This window comes from Pseudochaenichthys georgianus, chromosome 18 (assembly GCF_902827115.2).
Source record: "Pseudochaenichthys georgianus chromosome 18, fPseGeo1.2, whole genome shotgun sequence".
Taxonomy (NCBI): Eukaryota; Metazoa; Chordata; class Actinopteri; order Perciformes; family Channichthyidae; genus Pseudochaenichthys; species Pseudochaenichthys georgianus.
Genome location: NC_047520.1, coordinates 21,487,798 through 21,515,614, shown reverse-complemented (window position 1 = coordinate 21,515,614; position 27,817 = coordinate 21,487,798). Strand labels below are relative to the sequence as shown.

Here is a 27,817-nt window from a genome sequence, read left to right as displayed (position 1 = left end):
CGCAGAGGGAAGGCGTGGCTGAGAGCGCCGGCCCATTCCAGCATTACGTAACCACCTTGTATCGAGGCAACCCTTCAGCATGCACGACCTCACAGGAAATGCATGCGCACACAAAGGGAGCACTTTCTCAGTTACCCTCCACTGCCAGATAAGTTTTACGCTGCTTATCCATGTTTTATTGGGCCAGAGTTTTTCTTGAGGCCTGGCTACGATACACACATGTTCCTAATAACGCAAACGGTTTTAGATAGTTTAGTCCCCTTCAATGCCTTAAACAAAAACACATTCCCACCTACAGGCCAGGGCCTTTTTCTACCTCATCTGCAAGACGACAGGATTTCATGTTGTACTGGTTCTTTTGTTGTAGGCCTTTTCTGAGCATTCCAATATCAGACTAACCCCTGCCTCTGACCTCCTCTCTGCAGTGAAGGATCTGATCCACTGGCGAGACCCCAAGAAGTCGGGCGTGGCGTTCGGGCTGTCCCTGCTGATGCTGCTGTCGCTGGCAGCCTTCAGCGTCATCAGCGTGGCGTCCTACCTGCTCCTGGCCCTGCTCTGCGTCACCATCACCTTCCGCATCTACAAGTCTGTGGTGCAGGCCGTGCAGAAGTCCAGCGACGGACACCCCTTCAAGTGAGACTCAATCCTATTAATTCAATTCCATTGACCCGGGGTGATACTGCCAACATTAAATGAGCGCATTGTTAAATGATCAAAGCAAAGAGGGTTTCTTTAATGCAGCTCCTGGTTCAGAGCGTGGGCGGCCCATCACCTGGTGATTACAACATCTGTCAAGTACTCTTCTGTCTATCATTAGGTCTATTATTAGAGTTTTTCTTTTTTTGTATTGGAAAACTTTGTTAGAAAAGCTAGTTCATATGGCATCACCATAGCAACAAGATAAAGAGAAACTGTGATTTCAATTTACATTGATTTATTTAGAAATAGTTGTATTCCTTCTTAATGTGACAACACAAGAAACTTAACATTTACGGTATAATGAAAGAACCCAACGTCTCAGGATGTGAGAGGTGAGGCATGGCAGCAGCGCCGGATGTAACCGCTGCTCATTTATAGAAACGCCTTTATGATGGAGCCACAGCCAGGCGTCAGTGTTCAGAGCGCGACTCCTCTTTGATGGCACTACACTCTACGTGGAACTCATTTTAGATTTGGAACCAAATCATTCAGTAAAGGAGAACTTGTTAATGTTGTACTAGTGTGAACATAGATCAGCTCTGCCATGGAGCAGCTGGAACTCGGCTACTTCCCTCTGTAGTAACGAGACGTGGCTGATGGCTGTGACTGTTGCTCTTGGTTCACCCACTGCTGCTCGCATGCTCCAGCAGAGTCCAGCACTCTGTCGTGTAGCCATAGATTCTCTGCAACTCAGCGAAAGCATTCCCAATAAAAGCAAAACAAACTAATAATATATTTGTGTTTGAAATGCTGGAAGTGTTTTGATCTGAATGGCTCACATGGTAAATGTAACTGAGTTGTTCTCAGTTCAAACCGTCTGCGCAGAGTTTAATTGACGTAACTTAAAGGCGCCTGCAAAGGGTGGAAGAAGATCCATTTTGTTTTTTAAATGAATTTACAATATCCACTGCGGTTACTTGAGCAGGACAGAAAACAGGTCGTTTACTAAAGATGCGTTTATAATATGCTCTACTTGTACAACAGGGAATATTCAACTGTTCTGTAAAAGAAGCAGATTTGAAATAAAGACCAACACATCTGCAGATCAGCTAATGCATACCCAACAGTGACACGTTGTGGAGTGCTCATGTTCTCATGTCTTCAGCCTCTCCAGTTTCAAAATGTAATGCCTGACTTCTGAACAGTATGGACTGGAAACGAGTTTAGGGAGTAGGAAATGTCTCGATTTAACCAAGTGATCATTAAGTCTTGATGAAAAGCCCTATAAGGCTTTTGTTTCTGCTACTTCCAAAACAGAAACCCCTATTAGTTTCCTCCTCAAAGCTTTCCACCACGGGATGTTATGTTTCCCTGCAGCACTTTCCGCCCGGATACTTAGCCTCATTGCGGCTCTCCGTCCCCTCCTCTTGCCTCTCTGCAGAACACTGATAGATAAGGATGTCAGCATCCCTCCCGAGACCTTCCGCAAGCACGTGGACGCCAGTCTGTCCTACATCAACCGAGCCCTGAAGCAGATGAGCCGCCTCTTCCTGGTCGAGGACCTCGTGGACTCCCTAAAGGTGAGCAGCTCTGACCCTCAGCTTCTATCCACGGTCATCATTAGGCCTTTAGTGGGATCAAACCCCACTCTGTCCATGAAGACTCCTCTCCAGGGAGCAGCCTTTCATAGCTCCAGTTGGTCCTTTCATCAGTCAAATCATAGGCATAACCCTTTCTATATCTTTCAAATACACCCAATGAGCTATGCTTGTTTAGTTTGATGCATCGGTAGAGAAAAGAACCAAAACAGATGGCTTGCAACACGACAACTTAAAACGGGTCACATCGTTCATCCAGCCGTCATGAGAGTGATCTGTTTCACTGATCTATAAATGTGCCTCTAAAAGTAGCCCATCGCCTGGGAAACGTTTTCTATCAGATGTGATGTCATTGCAATTAGAATCCTCAGTTGATAGATTATTAAAGGGGCCCTATTGTGCTTTTGGGGTTTTCCTGTAGGCGGTTATGTAGGTTTAGAAGTGTTCCCTCTATTGGACTACTTTCTTACTTCTGCGATATAATGGCATCAGTATATAACACTCACGCTTCTATTGGCTAGCGCTCCAACACATTGTACTTGATAGGCTAAGGGGCGGGACATCTCTAAGAAGTTAACCAATCACAACAGAGGTGGCTAGTTAACCAATCGGAGCAGACTGGGCTCTGGTTTCAGACAGAGGGTGAAAAGAGGTGCTGCAGCACAGGCAGTATGAGAACAATAAAGAGCTTTAGAACATTAAAGCATGGAGACACTACATACTGATATACACCTGAACATCAGCAGGAGAGGACTCTTTAAAGTAGAGACACTACATACTGATATACACCTGAACATCAGCAGGAGAGGACTCTTTAAAGTAGAGACACTACATGCTGATATACACCTGAACATCAGCAGGAGAGGACTCTTTAAAGTAGAGACACTACATACTGATATACACCTGAACATCAGCAGGAGAGGACTCTATTAAAACATTTTAGTCTTCATTTAAGTTGGTCAACATGTTCAGTATGTTGAAAAAAGCTGCCATATTATAAACGTGTCCTTTCCTGGCCAGGAGGTGTGTCTTATCCGGGATGATTAAGGGTGCAGAGTGTCACTCAAATATGTACTACCAAGTTGCCCCTCCCGATAGGTGCAACACATCTAACAGGAGAAACAGGCAGCTGCCAGTCGAGCTCAGTCGGTCCAAACCCTCATCAGGCCGCTGAAAGGCTGCTTTTGTATTGCTGCATGAGCTGTTTGGCAAGGTTTAATCCTGTGCTTTTCATTGTGTGAGGAAAAGGTCTCACTTCTGCTGTACTTGGACAGAGGAAGCTTTATTGTTGGCTTCTAGCAACAGGTCATCAGAGCAGAGCTGCTGTCAATGTCCCATCAGCAGAGCAGCAATAACATTTCGCCCACATCCTACTGTGAAATGTTCCTGAGCTTCTCACCAGAAGCCTGGGGCAATGTGATCCGTCTGGGAAACCCTGAACCCCAACATCATGATCATTAATAACACAAACTCTATATTCATGTATTACACTTTAACTCATCATTCTGAGAGCACCCACCTGTCACTCAAAGTTGACCCGCCCCTGACGCAGGACTTTAAATCTGAATAGAATATCAATCCACCACATAAACTGTGTACCATTACTTCCACCCACCATCTCCACCAATGTTTTTCCTGCCCTTTATTAGTTTGTGTTTGCCACAATTCATTAATGATTTCACAGTGAGCAACATGTCCTGGGTATCCCATAAGCTCTGAGGACCGAGGTGTGTGTGTGTGTGTGTGTGTGTGTGTGTGTGTGTGTGTGTGTGTGTGTGTGTGTGTGTGTGTGTGTGTGTGTGTGTGTGTGTGTGTGTGTGTGTGTGTGTGTGTGTGTGTGTGTGTGTGTGTGTGTGTGTGTGTGTGTGTGTGTGTGTGTGTGTGTGTGTGTGTGTGTGTGTGTGTGTGTGTGTGTGTGTGTGTGTGTGTGTGTGTGTGTGTGTGTGTGTGTGTGTGTGTGTGTGTGTGTGTGTGTGTGTGTGTGTGTGTGTGTGTGTGTGTGTGTGTGTGTGTGTGTGTGTGTGTGTGTGTGTGTGTGTGTGTGTGTGTGTGTGTGTGTGTGTGTGTGTGGTGCGCTGGATTTTGTCAAATAAATGCTTCACCTGTGTTAACGCTGTGCGCCTCCCCCCAGCTGGCTGTGGTCATGTGGCTGTTCACCTATGTTGGAGCCGTCTTCAACGGAATCACCATCCTCATCCTCGGTAAGCACTGAGGCATGCACCGTTCACATGTGATACTTACTGTTTTACACATTACATTTGAACTTTCAAAATAATTTACAGTTCTGGATAAATGTCAACCTTAAATGGAAAGCAACATCACAGTCCCCTCCTACTTTCTCTTTTTGTAAGTCGTGAACGTCTTCATCTGTAATGGAATGATGTCTCAGGTATTGCCCAAAGGAGATCTATAAATACTAATTGAACAAATGTTGACATTTCTCTATAGACGACCATTTCCACACATTTAAGTTTAACGCCGGTTTCGAGATTTATTGAATTTCAATTTCAATATATAGCTGAGTTGATCATTTCTCGGCTTGTTTCCCTCCTTTGTTCCACTGTTTGACCTTTGTGTGGTTCACTTTATTCATGGGGTCATGGAAGGTTGCATTGGGGTCAAGGTAGGAGCTGTGACTCTTTAAATGTTTCATTCTTTAAGTGGAGTTAATCATAACGGAGCTTTTTACTTTACCGTTTTTAACACGAGAACCGCCCGAGATTTTGTTATACCTAAAACCGCCACCGGGGTCAAATTGACCCGCTATTAGAACGCATTGATTTTCAAGGTAAAAGTATTGCTTTAAAAAGAGAAATGGTCCTGTGGTATTGGTATTCTTGCAATTTTGTTAAAATGTTTCGCTCCAACATAGCGTTTCGTGAGGCGGTTGTCGTTGTTGGGTGAAAAGCAAACGGCTGTTTGCTGCAAAGCGCAGTGCGAACAGTGAGCGGGAGCGCGCTACTTCACTACTGACTGTCCCTATCAATATATCTATCTATCTCTCTATCTCTCAATCTATAAGGAACCGCAGTAGACAAAAGGCGTTGCTATAGCAACTCGTCATGTTTGTTTACACGCGAAAAGGGGTGGGGTCAATATGACCCGCTGGGCGGAAATAGGTATAAATGGCAATTTTGTTGGCGATTTCTTCAATCTGACTTCATATTGACCATTTTTAACAACATTAGGGTGCTACATAACACACTTTCAGGAAAGTCACGGACTGGGAGACTTTAATATTTTATTGAAAAAAAGTTACATACAATAAAAAACAGCTCTGGGTCAAATTGACCCGATTGGCGGTTCTAGTGTTAAAGACTTTCTTTATTAGTCCTTCAAAACATGTCATCGAGATTTACAGAAACGATTATGATTAGATTAGGCTTTAATGTCATTGCCCAGAGTACAAGTACTAAGACAACAAAATGAAGTACACTGCATACTATGTTAAAAATTGATATATATGTCAATACTAATATAATAAGGTGTCTTTATTTTGATGCCAAAAAGCAAAGAAAGGCTGAGGTTTTGTTTCAGACGTGTGTGACGGTGCATCTTTTGTTCTTCAAACATAAAAAGGGTATGGGTTAACATATATTTATTTGAACCTATCCAATGACAAATTATAGTAAATGCCTACTTTATGTAAAACAAAGGATTATAAATGTGGCTTTAATTTTTGTATGCACTAATACTGAACCTTTTTAGTGTCCCTAATAACAGAAAAACTGAACACAACATTTGTGTTGTTTTCACAAACCACAATGAAATGAAATGTTGACTTACAGAGCTGTAAACGCATCCCTCCAAGCACCCTGATGTGTGGGACATGTGTTTCAGTGTGTGGCTGTCCCTAACATGTCTCTCTGTGTGTTCTCCAGCTGACATCCTCCTCTTCGCTGTGCCTCCCGTCTACGAGAAGAACAAGGTGAGAGTGCGACCCTCTGCCCCCCCGCTCAGTGAGGATGACAGAGAGAATGAGCTCACTGGGTGACTGCAGTCTGCATCACACACTGTTCAGAATCCAGCTGCTGACAAGATGAGGTCATTCCACTGCTGGCTCAGATAGGGGGGGGGGGCCCGTCAGCATCGTGTCAAAAAACATCATGCCAAATGGGAACTGTTGTTGTTGTTGTTGTTTGCCTCTTTCTGACAACAATCTCTCGTAGCGGCAGTGAATGTTGGCACTGAGTCTGTGCTGAGACTGATGCACTTATGATTATTTCTAGCTTAACGTACTCAGTTGTTATCTGTGGTGTAAAGTAACTAAATACATTTACTCAAGTACTCTACTTAAGTACAATTTTGAGGGACTTCTACATGTATTAATACTTTAGTTACTTCACAGATCTGGATGAATGATGGTAAATCTAACCAAGTGTTGAATCAGACTTTAGTTCCACCTGGAGTAAATCCACCAGCTACCCTGCAGTCTACAAAGTACTTCAGACTAGCTGCACCTTCACCAGCTACCCTGCAGTCTACAAAGTACTTCAGACTAGCTGCACCTTCACCAGCTTTGAGAACACTTTCATGATCAATCATTATAAAACATATATATATATCATTCTGAAATGGACCAATCTGCACAACGACTACTTTTACTTGAGTAACATTTTGAATGCAGGACTTGTACTTTAACAGTATTCCTACACTCCTGTACTTCTACTTTTCCTCAATACCTGATCTGAGTACTTCTACCTCTCAGATTGTTATCCATGCTGAGTTTCAAGTATTAACCTCAAAAGAAGCTGGAGTGCATGTGCATTAAAGGGGGCAATGACCCCAGAAACCGGGTGATGGCATTAGCTGTGGCTCCTGAACGCCTCACTCGGGCTCAGCTGATTCAGGGCTGGCCAGTCGGTTCACATTCAGCCACTCTGTTGCCTTTGCCTGGGGATCCCAATGTGTTCACAGGACAGACGGATGCAATGGAAGTTATGATCATTCCCCAGAACGATGCTCACCTTCCCTCTCATGTGTTCTGCCCTCAGACCCAGATCGATCAGTACATCGACCTGGTCCGCACTCAAGTCAACACCACGATGGCCAAGTAAGTGCATTTAAGCATCAGTAATGAGTGTGTGTTTTAGATCAGTGGTTCCCAACACTTTAACCTTCCTCCATTGAGTAAACTCCAGACCTCCGACTACATTGATGACATGTGTTGTGGATATTTCAGTTCATAACACCAATTAAAACAAGTGTATAATCAACCCAATATAGAACACAGTCAGTTCAGGATGTTTAGAGAAGAAGTGGAGCTGATTAGCCTGTGATTATTCAATCAGAGATGGGTGTACCTGTACACTTTTAATACAATTGACTGTCTATTGTTTGTTTCTTTGTTTTAAAAGTCATACATACTTAAGAGGATTCTTTTTTCTACCTCATAAAATCCAAACAAAAAAATGACACAAAAATGAATAAAATCCTGACATAGGAAAAGTATTTATTAAAATATGTTCCTTTGAAGCAGTCTAACAGTCTAAATGCCTTGCCATCCTGAGGTTGGGAGCCACCGTTCTAGATAATCGGTTTCCTGTTCCCACATTTGTGACCCGCTCTTTTTCTTTCCTCCTCAGGTTGCAAGAGAAGCTTCCGGGAGCTGTGAAGCGCAGCAAAACTGAATGATCAACCCACCAATTAGAAACCTCCATGTCACCATCATCCTCATTACCAACATCATCTTAGACCCCCCCTCCCTGTACCTCCCCCCAGGCTAACTCCTCCTCCATCAACCATCACCCCCTACTACACTGAACCTTGCTAGGTAGAAAAGATCTCTGAGCTACTACTACCGAATACTCTATGCTAAACTACTGCGCAGCTTAATTTGCAAGCATTAAAAAGAACTGTGCCTGTGCAGACAGAAAGCGAGGAAGTGATGTAGCGCCCGGCGGACCCCGTCTGTGGGCAATGTGGGCAGGGTCGAGTGAACTAGACTGAATCTATGACCTGGTTTTGTGGTGTACAGCGAGCAGGGGGAGGATGATGGCTGGACATCACAAAAAAGCAAATGTCTGTACTTTAAACCCCACACATTTCCCTAAAGGTTAATGGATCATTCAAGAAAGAAAAGTTAAGAAAATTCAAAAACATATGAAATAAACCAATATTTTGGGTGTAATTGTGGCTAGTGGTATCCTGCTCTCTTGCTCTACAGATGTTATGTGGATAGATATGAGTTCCTTTAGAGGCTGCTAATGGGTTAGCTGGTCGGCCTGTTATAGAGTTGTTCACCTTCCAGGCTCTTGTGTTTGTACGTTTCTGCAATGCACTGAATTTTTTTTTTTAACCCATGAGCAGGTTGAAATAAAAGGATTGGAACACTGAGCCAGCTGTGATAATTTGGTCTAGTTCACCCTCTTGATCAGATGCACTTCCTGAACAGTTTTCTGTCCATACACCTGAAGACAGGCGCTGCTGTATGGAACACGTTAGCCTGGCTTTTTATATCAAATAAAGTTCCCTCACTTACGGCAGTCTAACTTCTTTTCTCACACCGGTTAAAGCCACAGTGTCGAGGTCTCACATTCGCTTCTAAATTTGTATTAATCTTATTACTATTATTAATATTGATTATAGGACGGCTGCTTTTGACTCTCTTGTAGCTTGACAACAGCATTGTAGAGTTATGTTAAGTGTCATTGAGCTTCAACATTTTTAACTGGAGGTTTTTGTGAGGCCTCCAGAGAAATGATTCATGATTGTTGGATAAGTTAAGAGACACCTCCGATGTGGTGGCACACCCTTACATCTCAAAAAAGCTTCTCTGATAGATGTTACAAAGTGTGCCATCAAAATATATATGAACTTTTACAGTGTTTCATCAAAAGATCCAATATTATCACTTCCTCCTGAGGCTTAATGACTGGGAGAGGAGTTTAAAACATGTTTTGGTGAAGAATAAGAACTTTCACGCATAATTAAATTAAAAATGAATTGAGCAAATTGATACCTTTTTTCAAGTATGACATTTACATTTAACACTGGATTTGTAAAAGCTTTTGGAAATGTGTCAATTCATTAACGTTTTATAATTGAACTACTGACATTTTTTGGCACCATTTACCCTCCGTACGAATCTTAGCAGTGACCTGAGCGGACACGGAGCAGGGGTTTGTGAAACTAAATGATGGGTGCAGTGATGGAATAAGAGCGTAGCTGGGATTTAAGGACGCGGTTTGGGTTTGGCGTGATTATTATAGAGCTGTTTGTCACTGTTTTTGTTTCTTTTGACTGCCATGACGCGCATGTCGTAGTGTAAGCTGGAAACAGATTCTCACCCTTATATAGGCTGCATCATATTCTTGACCCTGACTGTTGTTTAATATGATTATTACTTGTGACTGTTTCAATGGTGTTTTTGAACTCAGTAAAAACCATAGTCATGTTAGCACTACTGCTGTTCATATTGTTTTAAGGGATGCATATATAGAAGGAAAGGACCAGTATGTTCGTGTTGCTGTCCATTTCATTACTCCCTAAAATAGGTTTGCACAGAGTAAATGTCCCCTGAATACTGAATAGCCTACAGCCTCTCAATGCAGTAACATCTACTGTGTCTGCCTGTGTACTGAATGTTTTCTCTGGAACATTCCCCCCCAGCATGCCCTCCACTGTGCGTCGTCTCACTGTGATCGCCTCACAGATGTCTCCGTTGACCTCTTGTGCATGCCATCTCATTTAGACTGGGCGTTGGAGCCAAAATATGCAATGTTTCTGTTGGAGATGCTAGCTGTTAGCCCCCCCTGGGCGTGGGCAGGTTACGGCCCTGGTGCTGTGAACTAGCCCACAGCTCAGCTAAGCAGCAGCATCTGTAAAGGTGCTGAAGAAGCAGACACAAAGAGATCAGGCCTGAGGACTGACACTAATGATGTTAATATGCATCCTGTTAATTTATTTGATGGTGTAGAAGTTGCATATTGTAGCTTTAAGTTGTTATTTTCATCCGAGAGCTAAAAGCTGCTGAATTTGTATTAGATTGACTTTGATTCAGTTTATTTAAAGGAGCAGTATAACCAAATTACGAAAGAATAAATCACTGCAGCTCACCCAGAATTCAGAGAACCAAGGTTACTCTTGTATTCGCTAGTTTTCGTATATCTGACCCCCATCTCAATACCATGAAGATGAAGATGTCCTTTGGGGAAAATTTCTTCTGAAAGTTCCAAGAAAACTGTTCACAGTGAGCAGCAAATGCTATTAACGTACTGTGGTGGCAAACATCTCAAGGATACTGAATAAATCTGAACTATTTTGGTTAGGCTATTCCTTTAAATGTAGAAGCAGCTTCCTGTCAGTGCGGCGCTATGAGTGGTCAAGCTTTCCGTACGCACCTTTAACTGTAGAGCAGGAGACGCCATGTTCCCTGTGTTAGCGCGCTACCAAGGCTAACAGATCACTACTTTAAGACACATAGTTGGCTTGTTTCTTTAGAGTGTAATATATAACATGAATACAAGTTGTTCCCTAACAGCATGTTGCTTTTCTCCTCTTCCTGTTTGTCCCGTGTTTTCATCAGGTATGGGCGTGTGTGGCAGGAGTGGGTTTGCCTTTTTTTGTCTCTGGAGGGTCTGGTTTTGCTTCTGACTCGATACTGGTTTCTAGACGTTGTTCACTAACATCAGCTTTGTTTTGTATTAGCTATGACTTTGGTTCCGATTTTTTGAAGCTTTGGAAAAGATGTTGCAGGAATAAAAAGAAGAAAACTGTTTAAAAAAAAGTTTGTGGTCTCTGTACTGATGTCAAAGTGAAATTAATAAAAACACGTGAAAGGACCGAGGCTCGGTGGATCTGTTCTGTGTGAATGGAACTCGGTGGGCCTTGACATACAGGAAATGTTTTCCAATGCATGCCCATTTAAGGGCCTAGTAGGCAAGGGCCCAGGGGCCTCAAGGGTCAGCCCCCCACCCCATGGCCTTTACCTACAAATGTCACTCAAATGGAAAAACCACTTCAAAGAGACTCAACGACCATTCAAGGGTCACAAAATGACTACAAAGAGGCAAAAAGCACATACAAAGACACAAACTACAAAGATACTAACAAAGAGACACAAAACAACATCGACAAGACAATTCCAAAAATAAATACAATTGGAAAAAGACTCAAAATGACTACAAAGAGACTCTAAATGACTACAAAGAGACTCAAAATGACTACAAAGAGACTCTAAATGACTACATATAAATACTAAGGGACTTAAAATGGAAGCATTTGACACAAATAGATGCAAAACATGCAAAAGAAAATAAGAAGATTTGACTTCAGGCCGATGACTGTAATGGTGTTCGGGTGGAAAGAAGGATTATTGTTTCTAATTTTAGCACTGAAAACATTAATGCTAACAGTCACATGACGTCTGACATTTAAAGCCTTACGTAACATTATCAAATGTTAAACAAGGAATGTGTTTAAAGTTTCACAATGTTAGCATGTTCTGTTGCAGATGAACAGCACACTCGGGGTGAGGGGGTGCAGAGGAGAGCAGTCAGCTTTTAGCCGTCTTTAATTTGATTTAATTTGCCTCTAACTGGGATTAGTTTTGTTCTCGTTAGTAAATCCCAATATTTAGCTGGTATAGTTGCTAAGTGTCTAAAATCAGTTCTGATCTGTGGGTAATCGGCTTTCTTCTTGCATGGTGTACTTTATTTCACAGGTATTTCTAAATAAACAGTATATTGTGACAGTAGTTTTTATATGTCAGTGTTTATCTGCTGATTTCAGTGATGATAGCAGTATTTGAAAATGTCTTCATTTCCTGTCAGTAGCCTCTGACAGGAAGTGAATGGACCCAAGCTCTAGCAGAGAAATGCCATTCCCTCTGATACGACTTAAGAAGCCAGAAACAGAATGAAAAGAGAAACGAGGTCCCAGCAGCGTCGTGGTGTTGAGTATTTATTCAAAGATCACGGAGGAGAGAATGCTTTCTCACGTTGGCCATGTACAAATGAAAAGTGGGTGGACGAGTAAAGAAAAGTGAGGAGCCAGAGGATCTCTCACTCCGTCTCTCTCTCTCACTCTCACTCTCACTCTCACTCTCACTCTCACACACACACACACACACACACACACACCCACACACACACACACACACACACACACACACACACACACCACACACACACACACACCACACACACACACACACACACACACACACACACACACACACACACACACACACACACACACACACACACACACACACACACACTTCACTGTTACTTCATTTTTTAAATAATTAAGTGCTATATCAGAACTCTTCTGAGTGACAGGGGGGGCTATTCTTAGCCAAAGTGGAACATTGGACTGAGATCTGACAGTGTCTCTCTGTCAGAGTCCTTCATTATCACGGCATGATCATGGCTTCAACTGAGCAAATTCTGTCAACACCAGAGTATTAGGGGCACTGTTAAGAGAAGAATTAAGAAAAAAATGAAGTGTAAAAATATGTAGTCTTTTCCCTCAAAATATGACTTGTTTAGCTTGTTTAGTCTTTTGTTTAATTGTAACATGACTTTTACCTCAAAATTCAGATTCTCTTCTGACATTACACATATTACATTAATTATATTATTTCTTTTAATATTATATTTTTCTCAAAATACAACACATTTCTTATATAATTTATTTTCTAAATTCAGACTTTCTCAAATATATTAGAATTCCACTTCCTGGTTTGCTTTAACAGTAGCCCTACTACTCTGCTGTCTTCATAGCATCACCTAGACAACCAAAGCTGACACGTATCACGCCTCTAAAAGATAACGGATGAAATGGTTGTTGATGAAAACAGAATCCCTGAGTTACATTTTCCAGGTGAAGATGTGACATTTTATGACTTTTCTTTCTTTGACAGCTGAAATGATTCCTCAACATCGTCTGTTGCATACATGTTGTACAGTGAAAGTAAAATAAAGCCGTACCAAAGTGAAAGTCCAAGAAACACTCTCCAGCCGCCAGAGGACAAAGTCTTTGTTGAATCATGATTGAAGTAGAAAAACTGGACATAATAACCAACACGCTTTGTAGAAACCAGGGTGCATAAAAGTGCTTGTATAAAGGAAAAATAACTCCATTTTCTCATATATTTACATATCCTTTTTTTGTGCAGTTTTAGCTAGTATATGATGGTAAGATGCAGGCCGGTGACTGACGGAGAGATAACATATCTCATTATAACGATGAGAGACAGGGTCTCCTCCACTGTAAACAAGGAATTAAATAGAGCGACTGCACGCTGGTATTCATTGTCTTCAGCAATAACATCAGAGTCTCATTCAGCTGGACAGGACAGCTGGGGTTAAGTACATTTTTGGGGACAAAGTGCTGTGTTGTCTTCAGACACATCATCATAAAACCAACTCACCTCGGCCTCACCGAAGACTTTTCAACTTCCTGAGACCCAGGCCCTACCAGAAACAAGCCCTGGAACATTATATTAGGTAGTAAGCATGTACCATGACTTCAAATAAGCCAATTTGTAGGAAGAAAATATCAACTATTAATAATATTAAATACTAACAGGAGTTTGAATTCCTTAAGCCCCTTTTTCCTATTAGTGGGAAATCAAAAGGAACTTGGCTGTTGGTGTTTAAACTCACCACAGTTCATTTAGCACTAAATCACCCAGCAGATTACTAATGGTTGGTTGAAAAGTGACTTATTGCGGGGCGAGTGGGTGATAAACTGTACCTGGTGAGTTAGCTGCTAGCATGATGGCTATCTATTAACATGCTAACGCTAGCCGGCCACAATAGCGCCAAAAATTAAAGTGTGGGCCGCGGTTAAATGGTTTTGGCTTAGGAAGGTTCCAAATGGAATTTCCCCGGATGTATCTGAGTGGAAGCCATGATAAGAGCGCTTTGAATCCTCTAAACGCTAACCAACATACAGCTGTCACATTAGCACGTAGGCTAATGTCAGTGCCTCTGAACACCGCTCTGTCTTTGCCTCATGTATTAAGTTGTTATGAATTCTCTTTCACATTTCTTCTTGAGCTTGATGGTAAATGCCATCAGGCCAAGGAAAAAACATTTATTTGTGTCTATTTGACCGCAGCCCTTGATTTGTACTAGTAGCGGAGGTCAACTGTTTTCTTAATCAGATGTGTAATCTGTCAGGTTATTTGAGTACAAATGATTGACCTTATTTGACTCTGGGCTCTCCGACATCACGAGGCAGGTGAGTGCGGGTCATGTTAACCTTGTTTCCCCGTGCTGGTATTTCCTCTGCTGGGATAATATCCAGCTCCTTTTCAAAGGGTCACCATCATGTTGGGCACACATTTAGAGGGTTCATCAGCTTCTGGCGTGAGAAAGGTTTTTTGTTACATCATTTGTATTATAATTTATTACTAAATCTAAAAAGGTTCACAGAGCTGAACCGGACTTTCTTTTTTTAGGCCATGACATTAAGGTTGTGATATTTTAAGGTTGTGACATTTCCTACCTGCCCCTTTAGGACCAACATTTTGAAAGAAGGGGGAAAAGGGAAAATTGCAGTATTTGTCAACTTTAGTGTTATTCTCAGATTTTGTCCATTTTCCAAAACGCTTTACTTTACTTTAAGTAGAGATTAGGACAAAAACAAGAATAGAATAAAACCCTGTTGGACAAAAAACACATTTCCCTTTAACCCCCCTGTGTGTTTGGGTCAAATCTGACCATTCTACTCCTTTCATCAATCGATTCTGATCAGCACTTCCATCGACTGTGATGCTGCTGTTCAAAGACGAGCCCCACGGGAGATGAATGGATAACCCGAGATGATGTGCATCCATCAGAGAGTACGCTCCACAAATCAACAACCAGGTTGATTTTGGAATACATTTTCACTGTCTATTCTTTGCATACTCACTGCAGTTATTCATGGAAACCTGTGTGAGACATTGTTTACAGATTAATAGGGGGTTAAATTAAATTTGGTGGTAAGTTTTTGTGTTAATGTAAGTGCAGTTAAAGCAGACAGGTCCCATTTGACCAGGAACACCAAAGTAAGGGAACGAACACGACAGCAGGGTTAAAAAGAAGAGGGAGGGCTGTTTCTGACCAGGGGCCACGCGAGTAGCGACGGACGGAGGCCCTTTCTAAGTGCCAGAGTGTGCTGTGGCGGGGGCCGGCTGGGTGGGGCCGTGGTCCTGGGGGGAGCAGCAGTCCTCTGAGTGTGTGAAGCTGGGGGCCGTCTGGCTGTAGCTGAGCAGGGCCTGCTGCCTCTCCTGGGCGCTGTAGAACAGGGAGTGGGGGTGCACCTGCTGCACGTGCCTCTTGATGGTGCTGACCTTCAGCGTGGCCAGCGTGGCGCCGCACACCATGCAGGTGAGGCCGTGTCTCCGGCAGTCGTAGTCCATCAGAAAGTCCCGCCTCCAGCGCACCTGGTAGTTCCTGCGCTGGTCCTTGCCGGGGTAGTGGCTGTGGCGGAGGGGGGGCCCCGCGGCGCCCTCCTCCCTGGGTTTACTCTTGGCTGCGCTCACGCCCTCCTCCTTCTTTATCACTTTGCCGTGCGTCCTGACATCGGGGGGGCTGTCCTCGTCGGTCTCTCCCAGGGGGTTCAGGACCTCAGCTTCAGTCGGGGGGGTTTCTGATGAAACAGAGAGAGGTAACGCTGTAGCCAGTGTTGTAAAGTAACTAAGTACATTTACTCAAGTACTGTACTCAAATACAATTTTGAGGCACTTGTACTTTACTGGAGTATTTCCATTCTTTGCTACTTCTACTCCACTACAGTTCAGAGGTACATGGTGTACTTCTACTCCTCTACAGTTCAGAGGTACATGGTGTACTTCTACTCCTCTACAGTCAGAGGTACATGGTGTACTTCTACTCCTCTACAGTTCAGAGGTACATGGTGTACTTCTACTCCTCTACAGTTCAGAGGTACATGGTGTACTTCTACTCCTCTACAGTTCAGAGGTAAATGGTGTACTTCTACTCCTCTACAGTTCAGAGGTACATGGTGTACTTCTACTCCTCTACAGTTCAGAGGTACATGGTGTACTTCTACTCCTCTACAGTTCAGAGGTACATGGTGTACTTCAACTCCTCTACAGTTCAGAGGTACATGGTGTACTTCTACTCCTCTACAGTTCAGAGGTACATGGTGTACTTCTACTCCTCTACAGTTCAGAGGTAAATGGTGTACTTCTACTCCTCTACAGTTCAGAGGTACATGGTGTACTTCTACTCCTCTACAGTTCAGAGGTACATGGTGTACTTCTACTCCTCTACAGTTCAGAGGTACATGGTGTACTTCTACTCCTCTACAGTCAGAGGTACATGGTGTACTTCTACTCCACTTCAGTTCAGAGGTACATGGTGTACTTCTACTCCTCTACAGTCAGAGGTACATGGTGTACTTCTACTCCACTTCAGTTCAGAGGTACATGGTGTACTTCTACTCCTCTACAGTCAGAGGTACATGGTGTACTTCTACTCCACTACAGTTCAGAGGTACATGGTGTACTTCTACTCCTCTACAGTCAGAGGTACATGGTGTACTTCTACTCCACTTCAGTTCAGAGGTACATGGTGTACTTCTACTCCTCTACAGTCAGAGGTACATGGTGTACTTCTACTCCACTACAGTCAGAGGTACATGGTGTACTTCTACTCCACTTCAGTTCAGAGGTACATGGTGTACTTCTACTCCTCTACAGTCAGAGGTACATGGTGTACTTCTACTCCACTTCAGTTCAGAGGTACATGGTGTACTTCTACTCCTCTACAGTCAGAGGTACATGGTGTACTTCTACTCCTCTACAGTTCAGAGGTACATGGTGTACTTCTACTCCACTTCAGTTCAGAGGTACATGGTGTACTTCTACTCCTCTACAGTCAGAGGTACATGGTGTACTTCTACTCCACTTCAGTTCAGAGGTACATGGTGTACTTCTCCTCCACTACATGTATTTAATACTTTAGTTACTTCACAGATGTGGATGAATGATGTGAAATCTAATCAAGTGTTGAATCAGACTTTAGTTCCACCTGGAGTAAATCCACCAGCTACCCTGCAGTCTACAAAGTACTTCATTGATTTGATATAGGCGCCTTTCAAGACTCTAAGGTTACACTGCGATAGATTCTCTTCTGGATGTCTTTTCAATGTGAATATACGTATATATTGCTTTTGATGTTTATTTTATTTGTTTCTATTTTTAAGAAATGTTTCAATTCTTGTACATTACTGTCAAAATGCTGCTGTGACAAAACCATTTCCCAACTTGGATAACTAAAGTATCGATGTACCCGCCGTCTGAATCTCAAGGGGAATATTCATGATCATATAAAAACATCCTACGCACCGTTCTGAATGTGCGAGCCCTCGCTGGGGTAGTCTTTGGTCCAGGCGGCGGCCATGGCCTCCCTCTCCCCCCGGCTCAGGGTGGTGGTCTCGGGGTGACACTCCTGGATGTGTCTGCGAAAGCTGCTCACCTTGATCTCCTGCAGCACCTGAGAGCACACCATGCAGTAGGTGCCCCGGCCCGGGGGCCCATAGGCCACCAGGTAGTCCAGGCGGAGCCGCCACGGGTCCCCCATGCGCAGCCGCCTCTTCCTGGGCTGCCGGGGGGGCGGGGGTCCCTGCTGAGGAGCTCCAACCCCCCCGTCCTCACCGATGAGACAAGTGTCCTGAGTTAAAGTGCCGTCGCCTTCGGGGTACAGGTCCGTGTGGAGCTGCAGGGCCCCCACCTCCCGAGCAAACAGCTCCACCCCCCCCCTCTTTGGGGTCCGGCTCTGATTTGATTGAGGTCTCTGACTCTTCTGTGATGGGACAGAGAATCATACAAGACATGAGGACTAGAAGACGCACAAAGACCAGTTACTTTTCACAACAACTGCAGTTGGTCAACATGTGTGCAATACAGTGCTCCTTACATGGTCATTTCTAAATGGAACATAGCCTCGACGGAGAAATCCTTATTAATGTGCAGGGTTAAATAAACTAATAATACAATTAAAAGAATAGGGCATTCTTATGCTACTAATATAATTATAATATATTATAATAATAATAATAATGTTAAAATTGACTGCTTTATTCACAAAAAATGCTCTTAAATAAATAAATGAACATGTGTCACATGGGTAAAGGCTTACAGTATACTGCCTGTCCAGTTCCTCCACTGGGAGGAAGACCCTGCCTTGTCCCTCTACGGGGGGGGGGGTCTGAGGGAACTGTTGCTCTCTAAGGTTACTTTGTTGCTAATGCTCCTAAAATCAACAGACATGGACTTTGGTCGGGTGGGGGCCGTGTTGGAAGACTAAAGAGGGTGACGGGGCTCACCCTGTTACCAGGGCAACACTGACCCGATACGTAGTGATAAAAAGGGACTCTTTGATTGTGTGTGTGACGTCAGCACATTTCAGATAAGACTGCATGACGATAGTCAGAGACTGCTCTTACCGTGAGCCTGGGCCCAGGCCTGCAGGATGCAGTGCTTCTCCTCGGAGCTGAACACCAGGGAGTGAGGGTGTGTGTCCAGCACGTGGCTCTTGATGTGGTCCAGGTGTAGCGAGGGCAGCTCCCCCCCACACACCATGCAGAGCAGCCGGCCTGCCTCCGCCTCGTACTCCATCAGGAACTCCTGGCGGAACCAGGCGTGCAGCGAGTCGTTCAGGTAGCGCTCCAGAGTCTGGGCCGAGGGCCCGGGGCCGTCCTGCTCCTCCCCCTCCTCCTCTTCCTGCTCCTCCTCCTGGGGCGGGGGGGCTTCACCCTCATCAGAGCCAGGACACAGACTGGGGGGTTGTTGAGGCTGCTCCTGGGGGGTCAAAGGCTCCAGGGGTTCTGCTGGATTTAGAACATGTGAAACAAAAGTAAGTTTTAAAGCTTGTTGGGGCGATGTCGACCTTCACACCGTCTAACACTTGGATGGCCTGTCTCCCCGTTTGACACAGAGATGACAAAGTGATCATATGCCGTCATGCCGTCCTGTATGAGCACATGGTGACACAAGCAGATGATGTGGGAATAAGGGAAGGCACCAGCTACATTTCATTTGATGAATAAACAGATAGGGAGGGATTTATTTTCAATCAAACAGGAAAATGTTATTTTAAATAAAGTCCTTATAACTACACTGGAATGAAACAATACATGTTTTCCCCGAAATAAACCCTTTGTTCTTCGTCCTAAATGTGCACTTGTTGGGGTGACACTTTAAGTGCAAAACAAGAGACACGTATTCACTTAGAAAGGATCAGTTCAAACATTAAATGGACCTGTTTCTTTGCAGACTTCATTCCCTCTGCTGTGACTGCTACGTTCAGACCAGGGGTTAGAGGACGCCATGCTAATCCACGGAGAGCATGGACACATGAAAAGGGAAGTACTTGTTGTTACTGAGCAGAACACCAAGGCCTCTGCAGGAAGGAGCCCCTGTGGGCTGGCCTCCAACGCGACGTGGCTCAAACGAAGGCAGTGTATGTTGGACACACTGCTCCAGTGTCCAGTGAACCAGGTCTGAACCCCGGAGCTACCTGACCCTCGTGCTTCACAGAAAGTCCGGTTAAAGACCGAGGTGGGAAGAAGTGAAGGACAAATACTTTGTTCCTATACTTGAGTACATTTTTCTGGTATGCGTACTTTACTCCACTATTTTCTGTCAACTTTTTACCTTTACTTCGTACATTTTCAAAACAGGCTCTTCTTTAGTTTTGATCTGCATTTGGTGGCGTGGTTATTATTATTATTTAGAATCATCTTTGCCACAGTATTCTTGAACACGAGTATCTGTACTTGTACTGTAGTACAGGATGTGTGTACTTTCTCTGGTTAAAGGTGGAATCTTTAGAGCTGGAGCATTTCCTTTCTTACCATACACTTTAAAAGCCTATTATTAGTGTAAGCTAGCGAGCAGTGTTCTTCTCTCCTTCCTTCCTTCCCTTAGTGATACCCACTGCCAATCACACACACACCCTGAGACCATTGGCAGTGATGGTATTTCATTTACATTTTGAGAGATACACTTCTTTTAATTCAGTCTAGCTTAGAATAAAGAGTGACATCGGGGCTAGCCTGGCTCTATCCCAAAAGAGCCATACCCTCTGAAGCTAACGAGGGACAGGGTGTGTGCATTGGAGTCCATGTGCTGCCTTGGTTTGAATGTAGAACAAATAGCTTCTTTAAGCCGTGCTGCTTGACCATTTGGAAACATCAGGTAGACCAGAAGCACACGAACACAGTACTTAAGTACTGTTGGGCCTCTTTTGGAAGAAGCATAGTATTGGCTTTGTTTGCCTTGTATGTGAAAAGGCTGGATTAGATTGCTTTTTTAAACATTATCCAACTGTGTGATTTTAGTTTTCTTCATCTGAAATATATACCACAGGCTTCCTCAGAGGAGTCTCTCTCTCAGGCACGCCCCCCCTCTGCAGGCCAAGGACACACCTCTCACACCACCATGCCAAGACATAAACCACACTGCCACCAAGTGTGAGAGGTAGAAAGCTCCTACCCACCGGCACTGTGTTGGTCTGAGTCCAGCTGCTCCTCCTCTTCCTCAGGCGAGGGTCCCGCAGCAGAACTGAATGCCCTTTGACCCCCGCCCAGACTCAGGTGGCTCTCCCAGCCCGAGCGGATGACCTCCTTGTCTGCGGAGCTCCACAGCAGAGAGTCCGGGTGCTTCTGTCGGATGTGCCTCTTGATGGTGCTGAGCTTCAGGGTGGCCAGCGAGCTGCCGCACACCATGCAGATCATCCCGTGCCGCTGGGGGTCGAAGTCCATCAGGTACTCGCTGCGCCAGTATTCGTGGTAGTAGCGGCGGTGGTCTCGGCCGGGGATGCGGCTCAGGCCCGGGCGCGACGCTCTCTGGACCCTGGGTTTGCGTCCGGAGGGCCCGGGGGCCGGGGAGAGCAGGGGGGGCTGGTCCGGGCCCTCTGTGATGCTCCAGTAGCTGGTGCCTGGGGACCCGACAGGCGTGACCATGCCGGCCTCTGACTCCTCCTCATGGCCGTTGGCAAGACTGTCCTCATCTGGCAGAAACAAGAGAGATGTGATCTACTGTTGTTACCGTGGCTACACATCTCATGAGTTTGGATCACCAGTTCTACTTTTCATCTGTTACCGGTTCCTAATATGGGCTATTTTACCACTTTTATGCATTAAAGAATGATATAAAATCAACAATGAATATTCTTCTTTTATTGTTATACTAGGAACAACATCTACTGTTTCTATAAGTGTGAGAATTGCACACAAGAATGCCACAGTTGTTCATTTCAAAAATAAATAATAGGCCTGTTACACAGTTTAAATTGTGCATTGTAAATGTACATCTTAATGAATAGCATCTGGTTCACCATCATTACAAATAGAAATATGATGTGCTTCGATAAAGAACACACATCAGACCCATAAACACTCACACAACATGTTTGGATCAGGCTTCTCTGTGTGCCGGCCATGGCATAGTTGACCTTAATGTGAGACTATTCTTTCCTACACAGATTGTGGCTGTTCACAGGCTTTAAAGAAAGAAAGAATCAATTAGAGATGTTATTAAAATGTGATATTCTCAGATGTCATTGCTGGACATTTTCCAATTGGATTTCTCTTTATATAACTGGGGCGGTGGTGGCGAAGTCGATAGGGACTTGGCTTGGCAACTGGAAGGTCACCAGTTCAAGACCAAGTGCTACCGAGGTGTTCCTGAGCAAGGCACTGTTCCCCACACTGCTCCCCGGGCGCCGTTCAAAATGGCAGCCTACCTGACACCTACCTGGCTCCTAACACTAGGATGGGTCAAATGCAGAGAAACCATTTCCCCACGAGGGATTAATAAAAGTCCATCTTAATCTTAATCTTTATAAAACAACTTTGAAACACAGTTTGCAAACTGTTCAAGTCAATTGAGAGTTTTAAGTCCTACATAAAGGAATCTCATGAAAATAGAATAGAAGAATTGGAGGGGTGAAACCCTCTCTAATGCAGAGCACACAGCACACAGTGACATGTGTTCTCTGCTTTTAACCCATCCTAGAACCAGGAGTCTAGTACTAGGAGCAGTGGGCAGCTAGTGCACAGCGCCCGGGGATCAATGGGAGTGGGGGGGAAGGGGGATGTCCGGTGCCTTGCTCAAGGGCACCACAGCAGGGCAGGAGGTGAACTGGGACCTCTCTAAGTAGCAGTCCACACTCCATTATTCGGGGACTTGAACCGGCGACCCTACGGCTCACAGTCCAAGCCCCTACTGACTGAGCCACTGCAACATATATCTAATATGGATTATGTATTCCAATAACCCATATTATGATTGTGTATCCATTGGTATGAGTCTGCCGGTACCGGTGCTCTCCGCTAGGTGGCGCCTGCGTGCCTTGTTGCGCCTGCCTGCGTGCTGTTGAGCCTTTGTTTATAGGAGCCACAGAGACGGAGGGGCCATGCTGCTCCATGGCATTGTCCCTACACGGATTAACTGGCTGTCTGACAATGGCCGTGGCTCTGACAGCCACGCAGTCCCACTTTGCGGTGAGAAACACCAAGAATAATAACCCCAGATTTTTTCTTTACCTCCCAAGTCACTCTCCTCTCGCGTCGCTTCCTCCTCCCCGCTTATTATTAATGAGAGCAGCTCAGCCTGCTCGGCACACCGGAGGTCCACAGGCTCGCTCTCCCCCGTCTCTTTCTCTTCCATCCCTGGCCTGGCCGCTGTTTAATAGTGGCTGCTGTTCCTCCTTCTTCACTGTGTGGCAGCGCAGAAGCGGGACATGTCACACTGAAACAACATGTTACAACAGTGACATGTTCACACCGCTCGGCTCCGCTCGACACGCATCTGGCAGCAAGCGCTCGCGGAGGAGCCCGTGCTCTACGATGTCCCCCACGCGCCCCGCACGGGAGCCAAGTTAACTTTTCATAAAATCACACAGTCATGTATTCCGCTGGAAATCCACTTCCTCCGCGCTGCGCTGTGTGGTGGCGCCTCGGTGAAGGCCTCCAGTAATGTATTTTAAGGCTCTTGCTTGTCTTCAGGGTGGGGAGCCGGACTAGGGGCCCCTGGGGCTCCTTAAGGGGCTCCTGGGTAAATTTAAAGAGACAGTAGCAGCGTCGACAATGCACACCCACCCGGGGGGGGGGGGAGACGTAGCAGCAGGCGCTAATACTGATAAGCTGCTAATACTAATGCGGTTGTTCTCACAAAATCAAGCGATGACAGAAGCGCTTTGGTTCGGCAGAGCATCGGTTAAAAACGCGAGGCGGGTCTATGGGGAATCAGGGCCCCATGATGAGCTCCAGCTCATATGTTGTGCTGGTGATCCCCTGAAGGATACTGTTTTTAAATGAAATCCTGTGTCTAGTGTTGTTATAAAATTAGCTATATTGTGGGTATGCTAGGTAATAGCTTGCTTGATTATAAATAGCGCTGCAGCTAACTGTTTAAAGAAAAATACCCAGTATTTGCTAAAGTCATTACTTTGTTCTTTAATCAAGGGCCAATTGACATACTCAGACATATTCAAATGGCGTGTTTTGTCTGAACAGTAGACCAATCCCATTCATTTGGCTCCCTCAGAGGACAAAGAAAACCAGCAAATGTGCTAGAAGCTTTGTAACAGTTTGATGTTACTCAAATCAACTGCAGTTCGTCTAAATAGATAATGGATAATTGTATCAGCCCTATTTTTTGATGTTATTTGTAGTTATTCAATTCATACTGGAATTCAATTATTATAATTTAGATGGTGTTTTAGATTCCCTTGAAAATAGATGTATGACGAGATGATTTACAAATGTGTGTAGGCCTACTGCTAAGCCCATCAGTTATGCACATTTGGTATGATAGCTATAATATTCCAACCATAAATCGCACTGTGGCCCTATCCCTGATGGCTCTGCTCACGAATCGAGGTCATCTGTAGAAAAGCCAATAAATCAATGGACCTTTGCCCAGCAGCTGCTCCAAGTTGGTAAAGACTGCCTGTTTATGTAATCACTGTGCATTTTCTGGATGCTGTTTAGATTGGTTATGTATGTAGGCTACTGTTACAAATGTCACTAAATATTGAAGTAAAACAAGCTTAGGCCTAACAAGCAAGCCAGGCTGGTTGTAATTAATGCATGCAAGATAAAAGTCACCATTTTTAATATTGATATAATTTCTCTGCTAGGATTTGAAAAGAAGGGGGCGTTTCACTGTGCTGTCTCTGTGTGTCCAACGTATAGTACACGCATACATACGCGCGCGCATCCAGGTCCTACATCCTGGTACTTTTCAGCGTTGTCAAGGCAGCCTCAGAGCACGGTTGGCTGGCGGAAAGTAGCTGCAGTGTCCTGGCAACATATCTGTCCAAAAACGTTCACAAAAACTGTCCCGGAAAGTTAGGTGTAACTAAAAGGTATCGGGTATGCATGTTTTTCTTACACATGTTTCCAAACGGCCTGCTTTACGACAGTAATGCGCGGGTTTTCTTCTTTTAGACAGGCAGCACACTCAGACAGTCCGTGTGGACAGAGCAGGAAGATCCTGTCCATTGTGCCTGAGAGAGACACAGCGTTCAGGCTCGATTTACGCCCGGAAGCTGCTTCTTATTCACCGTATTTCTGTGTGTATAGTTAGTTAGGCGTCAGCTGGGTCGTTTCGCTGCGTTTATTATCAAATAGACACAGAAAAAAGAATAAAAATGGCTCTCGACAGATATAATTTGTGATAGAGAGGGACAGGTTTAAAGGGACAGTGTCGCTCTACTTCCTTCCTGGTTCCTGTAGCTCTACATATGCTACATGCACGCGACGTATTTGTATCAGCAGATATGCTGTGGTTTGCAGATATTTTGTATTCATAGTTGTAAATAGTACATTTGAATATTCAGCCAGCTAAAAACATTTAGCCTGTCTCACGTGGGAATCGTGTTGTGAGATAGGAGATGGGCGTCTTAGCTTACACATGCATTGTCTTGATCTGCATGTAACCATTTAAATAAGCGTCACTGGAAAGAGAAACACTTGCACGAGCCCAAATGTAATTGATCTCTTTAGTAATAAATCAAGAGTTACTTCGTAAGCATGTTAAATTCATGTTTTCACAATTATCCTAACTATATGCGAATCCATTGCATATTAACTGTTTCAAATGTGATAAACCACATGAAAAATTAACTGGGAGTCATATCTAATCTAAACTCACATATTAGTGTATTCCTTTGTTTTACAAGTGAGAAATATCTGAAAATCCTTTCGCTTTCGGACCTGTTCACGTGTGCTTTTTGTAGGAAACAATATAAATGGTTTGATAATGTGCTTCAATACGGCTTACTAATCAAATTCATGTCGTACATTTTATCGTTACACAACTTTAAGTCATTTTTATCAGAATGCTTCACTTATTTTTAAAGACTATTAAATACAATGACTTTGTTAGAACACGTGTAGTTGCCTAAGATCACACTGTCTTTGATATCAGGATTAGGACAAAGTAACATGCAACTAAGACTCTTTTTTTTTTCCTCAGGTCGTATGCATACCGATGTGATGTTTGAGAGATTTGGCAGCTGCTCAGCAGAGCAACACACCGACTGCGGCTTCATATAGGACGACACCATGTATGTTAATGGAGGGACGACTAAGGGGATGCATTGAATCAGTGTGACGAGGGAATAGCCAACCAGTACTTTTGGACGAGAACTGATGGGCTGTCCAAGCTTGCGATGCCAACTGCAAAAGACAAAGCTGGTTCAGCGTCCCACCGCTACCGGCCGGCCTCGGAATATGATGATGCCACCCTCACCCAAAAGAGACAATACTGGAGAACAAAGAAACGAGAACAGAGGGCCCGACTGACAGAGCGCAGAGGAAAGTCCTCACACAACAGTCAAGGGGGAAAGTTCGTACATCTACACGCCCCTGCAGCGGGGAATTCCACTCTATCCGGCTCTTTTGCTGCTTTCTCCTCTCCTTTGCAGAGTCACGACGACTCGTACAAAGCAGTCAACGTATCTCCTGCACCACAGACTGGGAAAAGAGTGGGGGACAGCTCAGCTGAAGCCGCTGGCAGAAAGGAGAAATGGCTCAGTTCCATGGAACTCAACAAGGTCTTGCCTCAGTTCACTGCATCAAGTTCCATCCCTGCCAAAGCTGCTAGGTGCAGCGTAGGTACAGTAAGGGGTGCTGTGAGCAGAGCGGTCACCGCTCACAGTGGAACCCAGCTGAACCCCCCCTCAGTGCCTCCAGTCAGAGTGACCAGAACTACCAACGGCAGCTCCGCTAACACACACCTTCAGCCATGTGTGTCTATGCAGGGTGCGCCAGTCCCAAACACGCAGAATGAGGCACACGTTGTGTTACGCATTCTGCCCAAACTCTCACCCCCCAGTGTGACCGCAGGTATGACTACTGTGTCTTCTCCATGTGTCCCGGTTTCTATTAAAACAGAGGGCCAAACAGCGACACCTCAGAGTGCCTTGGTCACCACGCAGAGCGCTAAAGGTGTTAGCAACTCCCACTCTGCCATGGAGCCAGAGGACCAGAGAGCAGCCAGGCGCAGAGAGCAATGGCGGATCAAAAAGCGAGAGCAGAGGGCGAAGCAGGCAGCTCAGGTGGCTAGAGCGAGAGAAAAGACACCGAGCGGGGAGATGACGATGGCAAGGCAAACGGCACAGAAAGCAGGACTTGTAGGGGGCGCCATTCAGCATCTTCCATCTCAGTCGTTGTTGAGAGGAGCCGTCCAGAAGCAGTGTCCTACCCGGGTAAAAGCTTCCTTTCCATCTGCCAAAAGGGAAACGTATAAACCGCAAAGTTGGGCAGCAAGGTTAGCTACAGTTAACCTGCAAACAAATCGGATAGCACCACAAAGCCCACATGGGAACAGCACACCCCAGACAGCCATCACATGCAATGTTATATCCGTGAGAAAGCGAGGGGAGACCCAGAGAAAGCTTCCAAGTTATGTAAATATTTCGAATGTTTCCAAAGGGATCGCTCGTTGTAAAACACCTAGGCAAAGGATTATCGACGCCCAGAGGAATTTCATGAATCAAAGAAACATAAGATGTAAATCCCCGTTTCTGTCTTCAGTCTTTGGAAGCAGAAACATGCCCCAAATCGACCCCAACGACACGCCTGAGCAGATCATAGCCAAACGGCGAGAGTATTGGCGGATAAAGAAGCGCGAGCAGCGAGCTAAGCTGTCAATGGAAGTGAGGGGTCGTTTGATTGAGAAGGACTCTCTGATGCGAAGAGTGAAGCGTTACCAGGACATCCTAGAGGAGATAAGGAGGTCCAGAGCCATGGCCCAATCGGGAGGAAGCATCCTGACCTCTGAGGCCATTGGAGGGTTCATCAAAGAGGACGGGACACTGACCACTAACATTCCCCAGGTTTCTGCGGATCACACTGCAGCACGTAGAGGTGAAGAAGAAGCTGCCCCCATCTCAACGCCTCAGCACCCACCTGATGCTCAACAGAAAGGCACCACACCCATTGGTGTAAACCAGCCCCCCCCCCCCACCTCGCCCTACTCAGGTAAGAGTCACCTTTCCTCCCGCTGGACAGTCGCTCAACAAGCCCCCGAGACTACTGTCAATCAGACCAAGGACTCCACTTGAAAGCACAACTGTTAGTCAGATCAGACTCACTCGTCC

At 44.8% G+C, this 27,817-nt stretch overlaps 3 protein-coding genes across 6 annotated transcripts in view; 2 read left to right on the top strand and 1 right to left on the bottom strand.

The window, feature by feature from the left end:
* rtn3 (reticulon 3) overlaps nt 1–11,020 on the top strand; it is a 31,312-nt gene extending 20,292 nt beyond the window's left edge. For 2 of the 3 annotated variants that reach the window (XM_034106397.2, XM_034106398.2), the window contains 6 exons: nt 426–633; nt 2,081–2,219; nt 4,369–4,438; nt 6,119–6,165; nt 7,232–7,290; nt 7,823–8,573. In XM_034106397.2, coding sequence (XP_033962288.1) covers nt 426–633; nt 2,081–2,219; nt 4,369–4,438; nt 6,119–6,165; nt 7,232–7,290; nt 7,823–7,871 — 572 coding nt within the window. In that variant the 3' untranslated portion in view covers nt 7,872–8,573. Of the gene's footprint in view, nt 1–425; nt 634–2,080; nt 2,220–4,368; nt 4,439–6,118; nt 6,166–7,231; nt 7,291–7,822 lie in introns of all 3 variants that reach the window. The other variant, XM_071206576.1, reaches the window with a different exon arrangement.
* Nucleotides 11,021–12,419: 1,399 nt separating this feature from the next.
* Nucleotides 12,420–23,268, bottom strand: zfta (zinc finger translocation associated). The gene is given in 6 exon segments (XM_034105647.2): nt 12,420–15,824; nt 17,548–17,959; nt 17,961–18,004; nt 18,648–19,031; nt 20,702–21,214; nt 22,752–23,268. Coding segments are annotated over 6 exon segments (1,968 nt in total). The 5' UTR covers nt 22,876–23,268; the 3' UTR covers nt 12,420–15,333.
* LOC117463415 (uncharacterized) lies at nt 22,612–27,781 on the top strand. 2 transcript variants are annotated; one of them, XM_034105649.2, is made up of 2 exons: nt 22,612–22,709; nt 25,690–27,781. In XM_034105649.2, exon 2 carries the CDS (start codon nt 25,886–25,888, stop codon nt 27,779–27,781), a length of 1,896 nt encoding a protein of 631 aa, XP_033961540.1. In that variant the 5' UTR covers nt 22,612–22,709; nt 25,690–25,885. The 2 variants fall into 2 exon arrangements, with proteins under 2 accessions (XP_033961540.1, XP_033961539.1); XM_034105648.2 differs by lacking the exon at nt 22,612–22,709 and adding an exon at nt 24,419–24,577.
* Nucleotides 27,782–27,817: the final 36 nt, after the last annotated feature.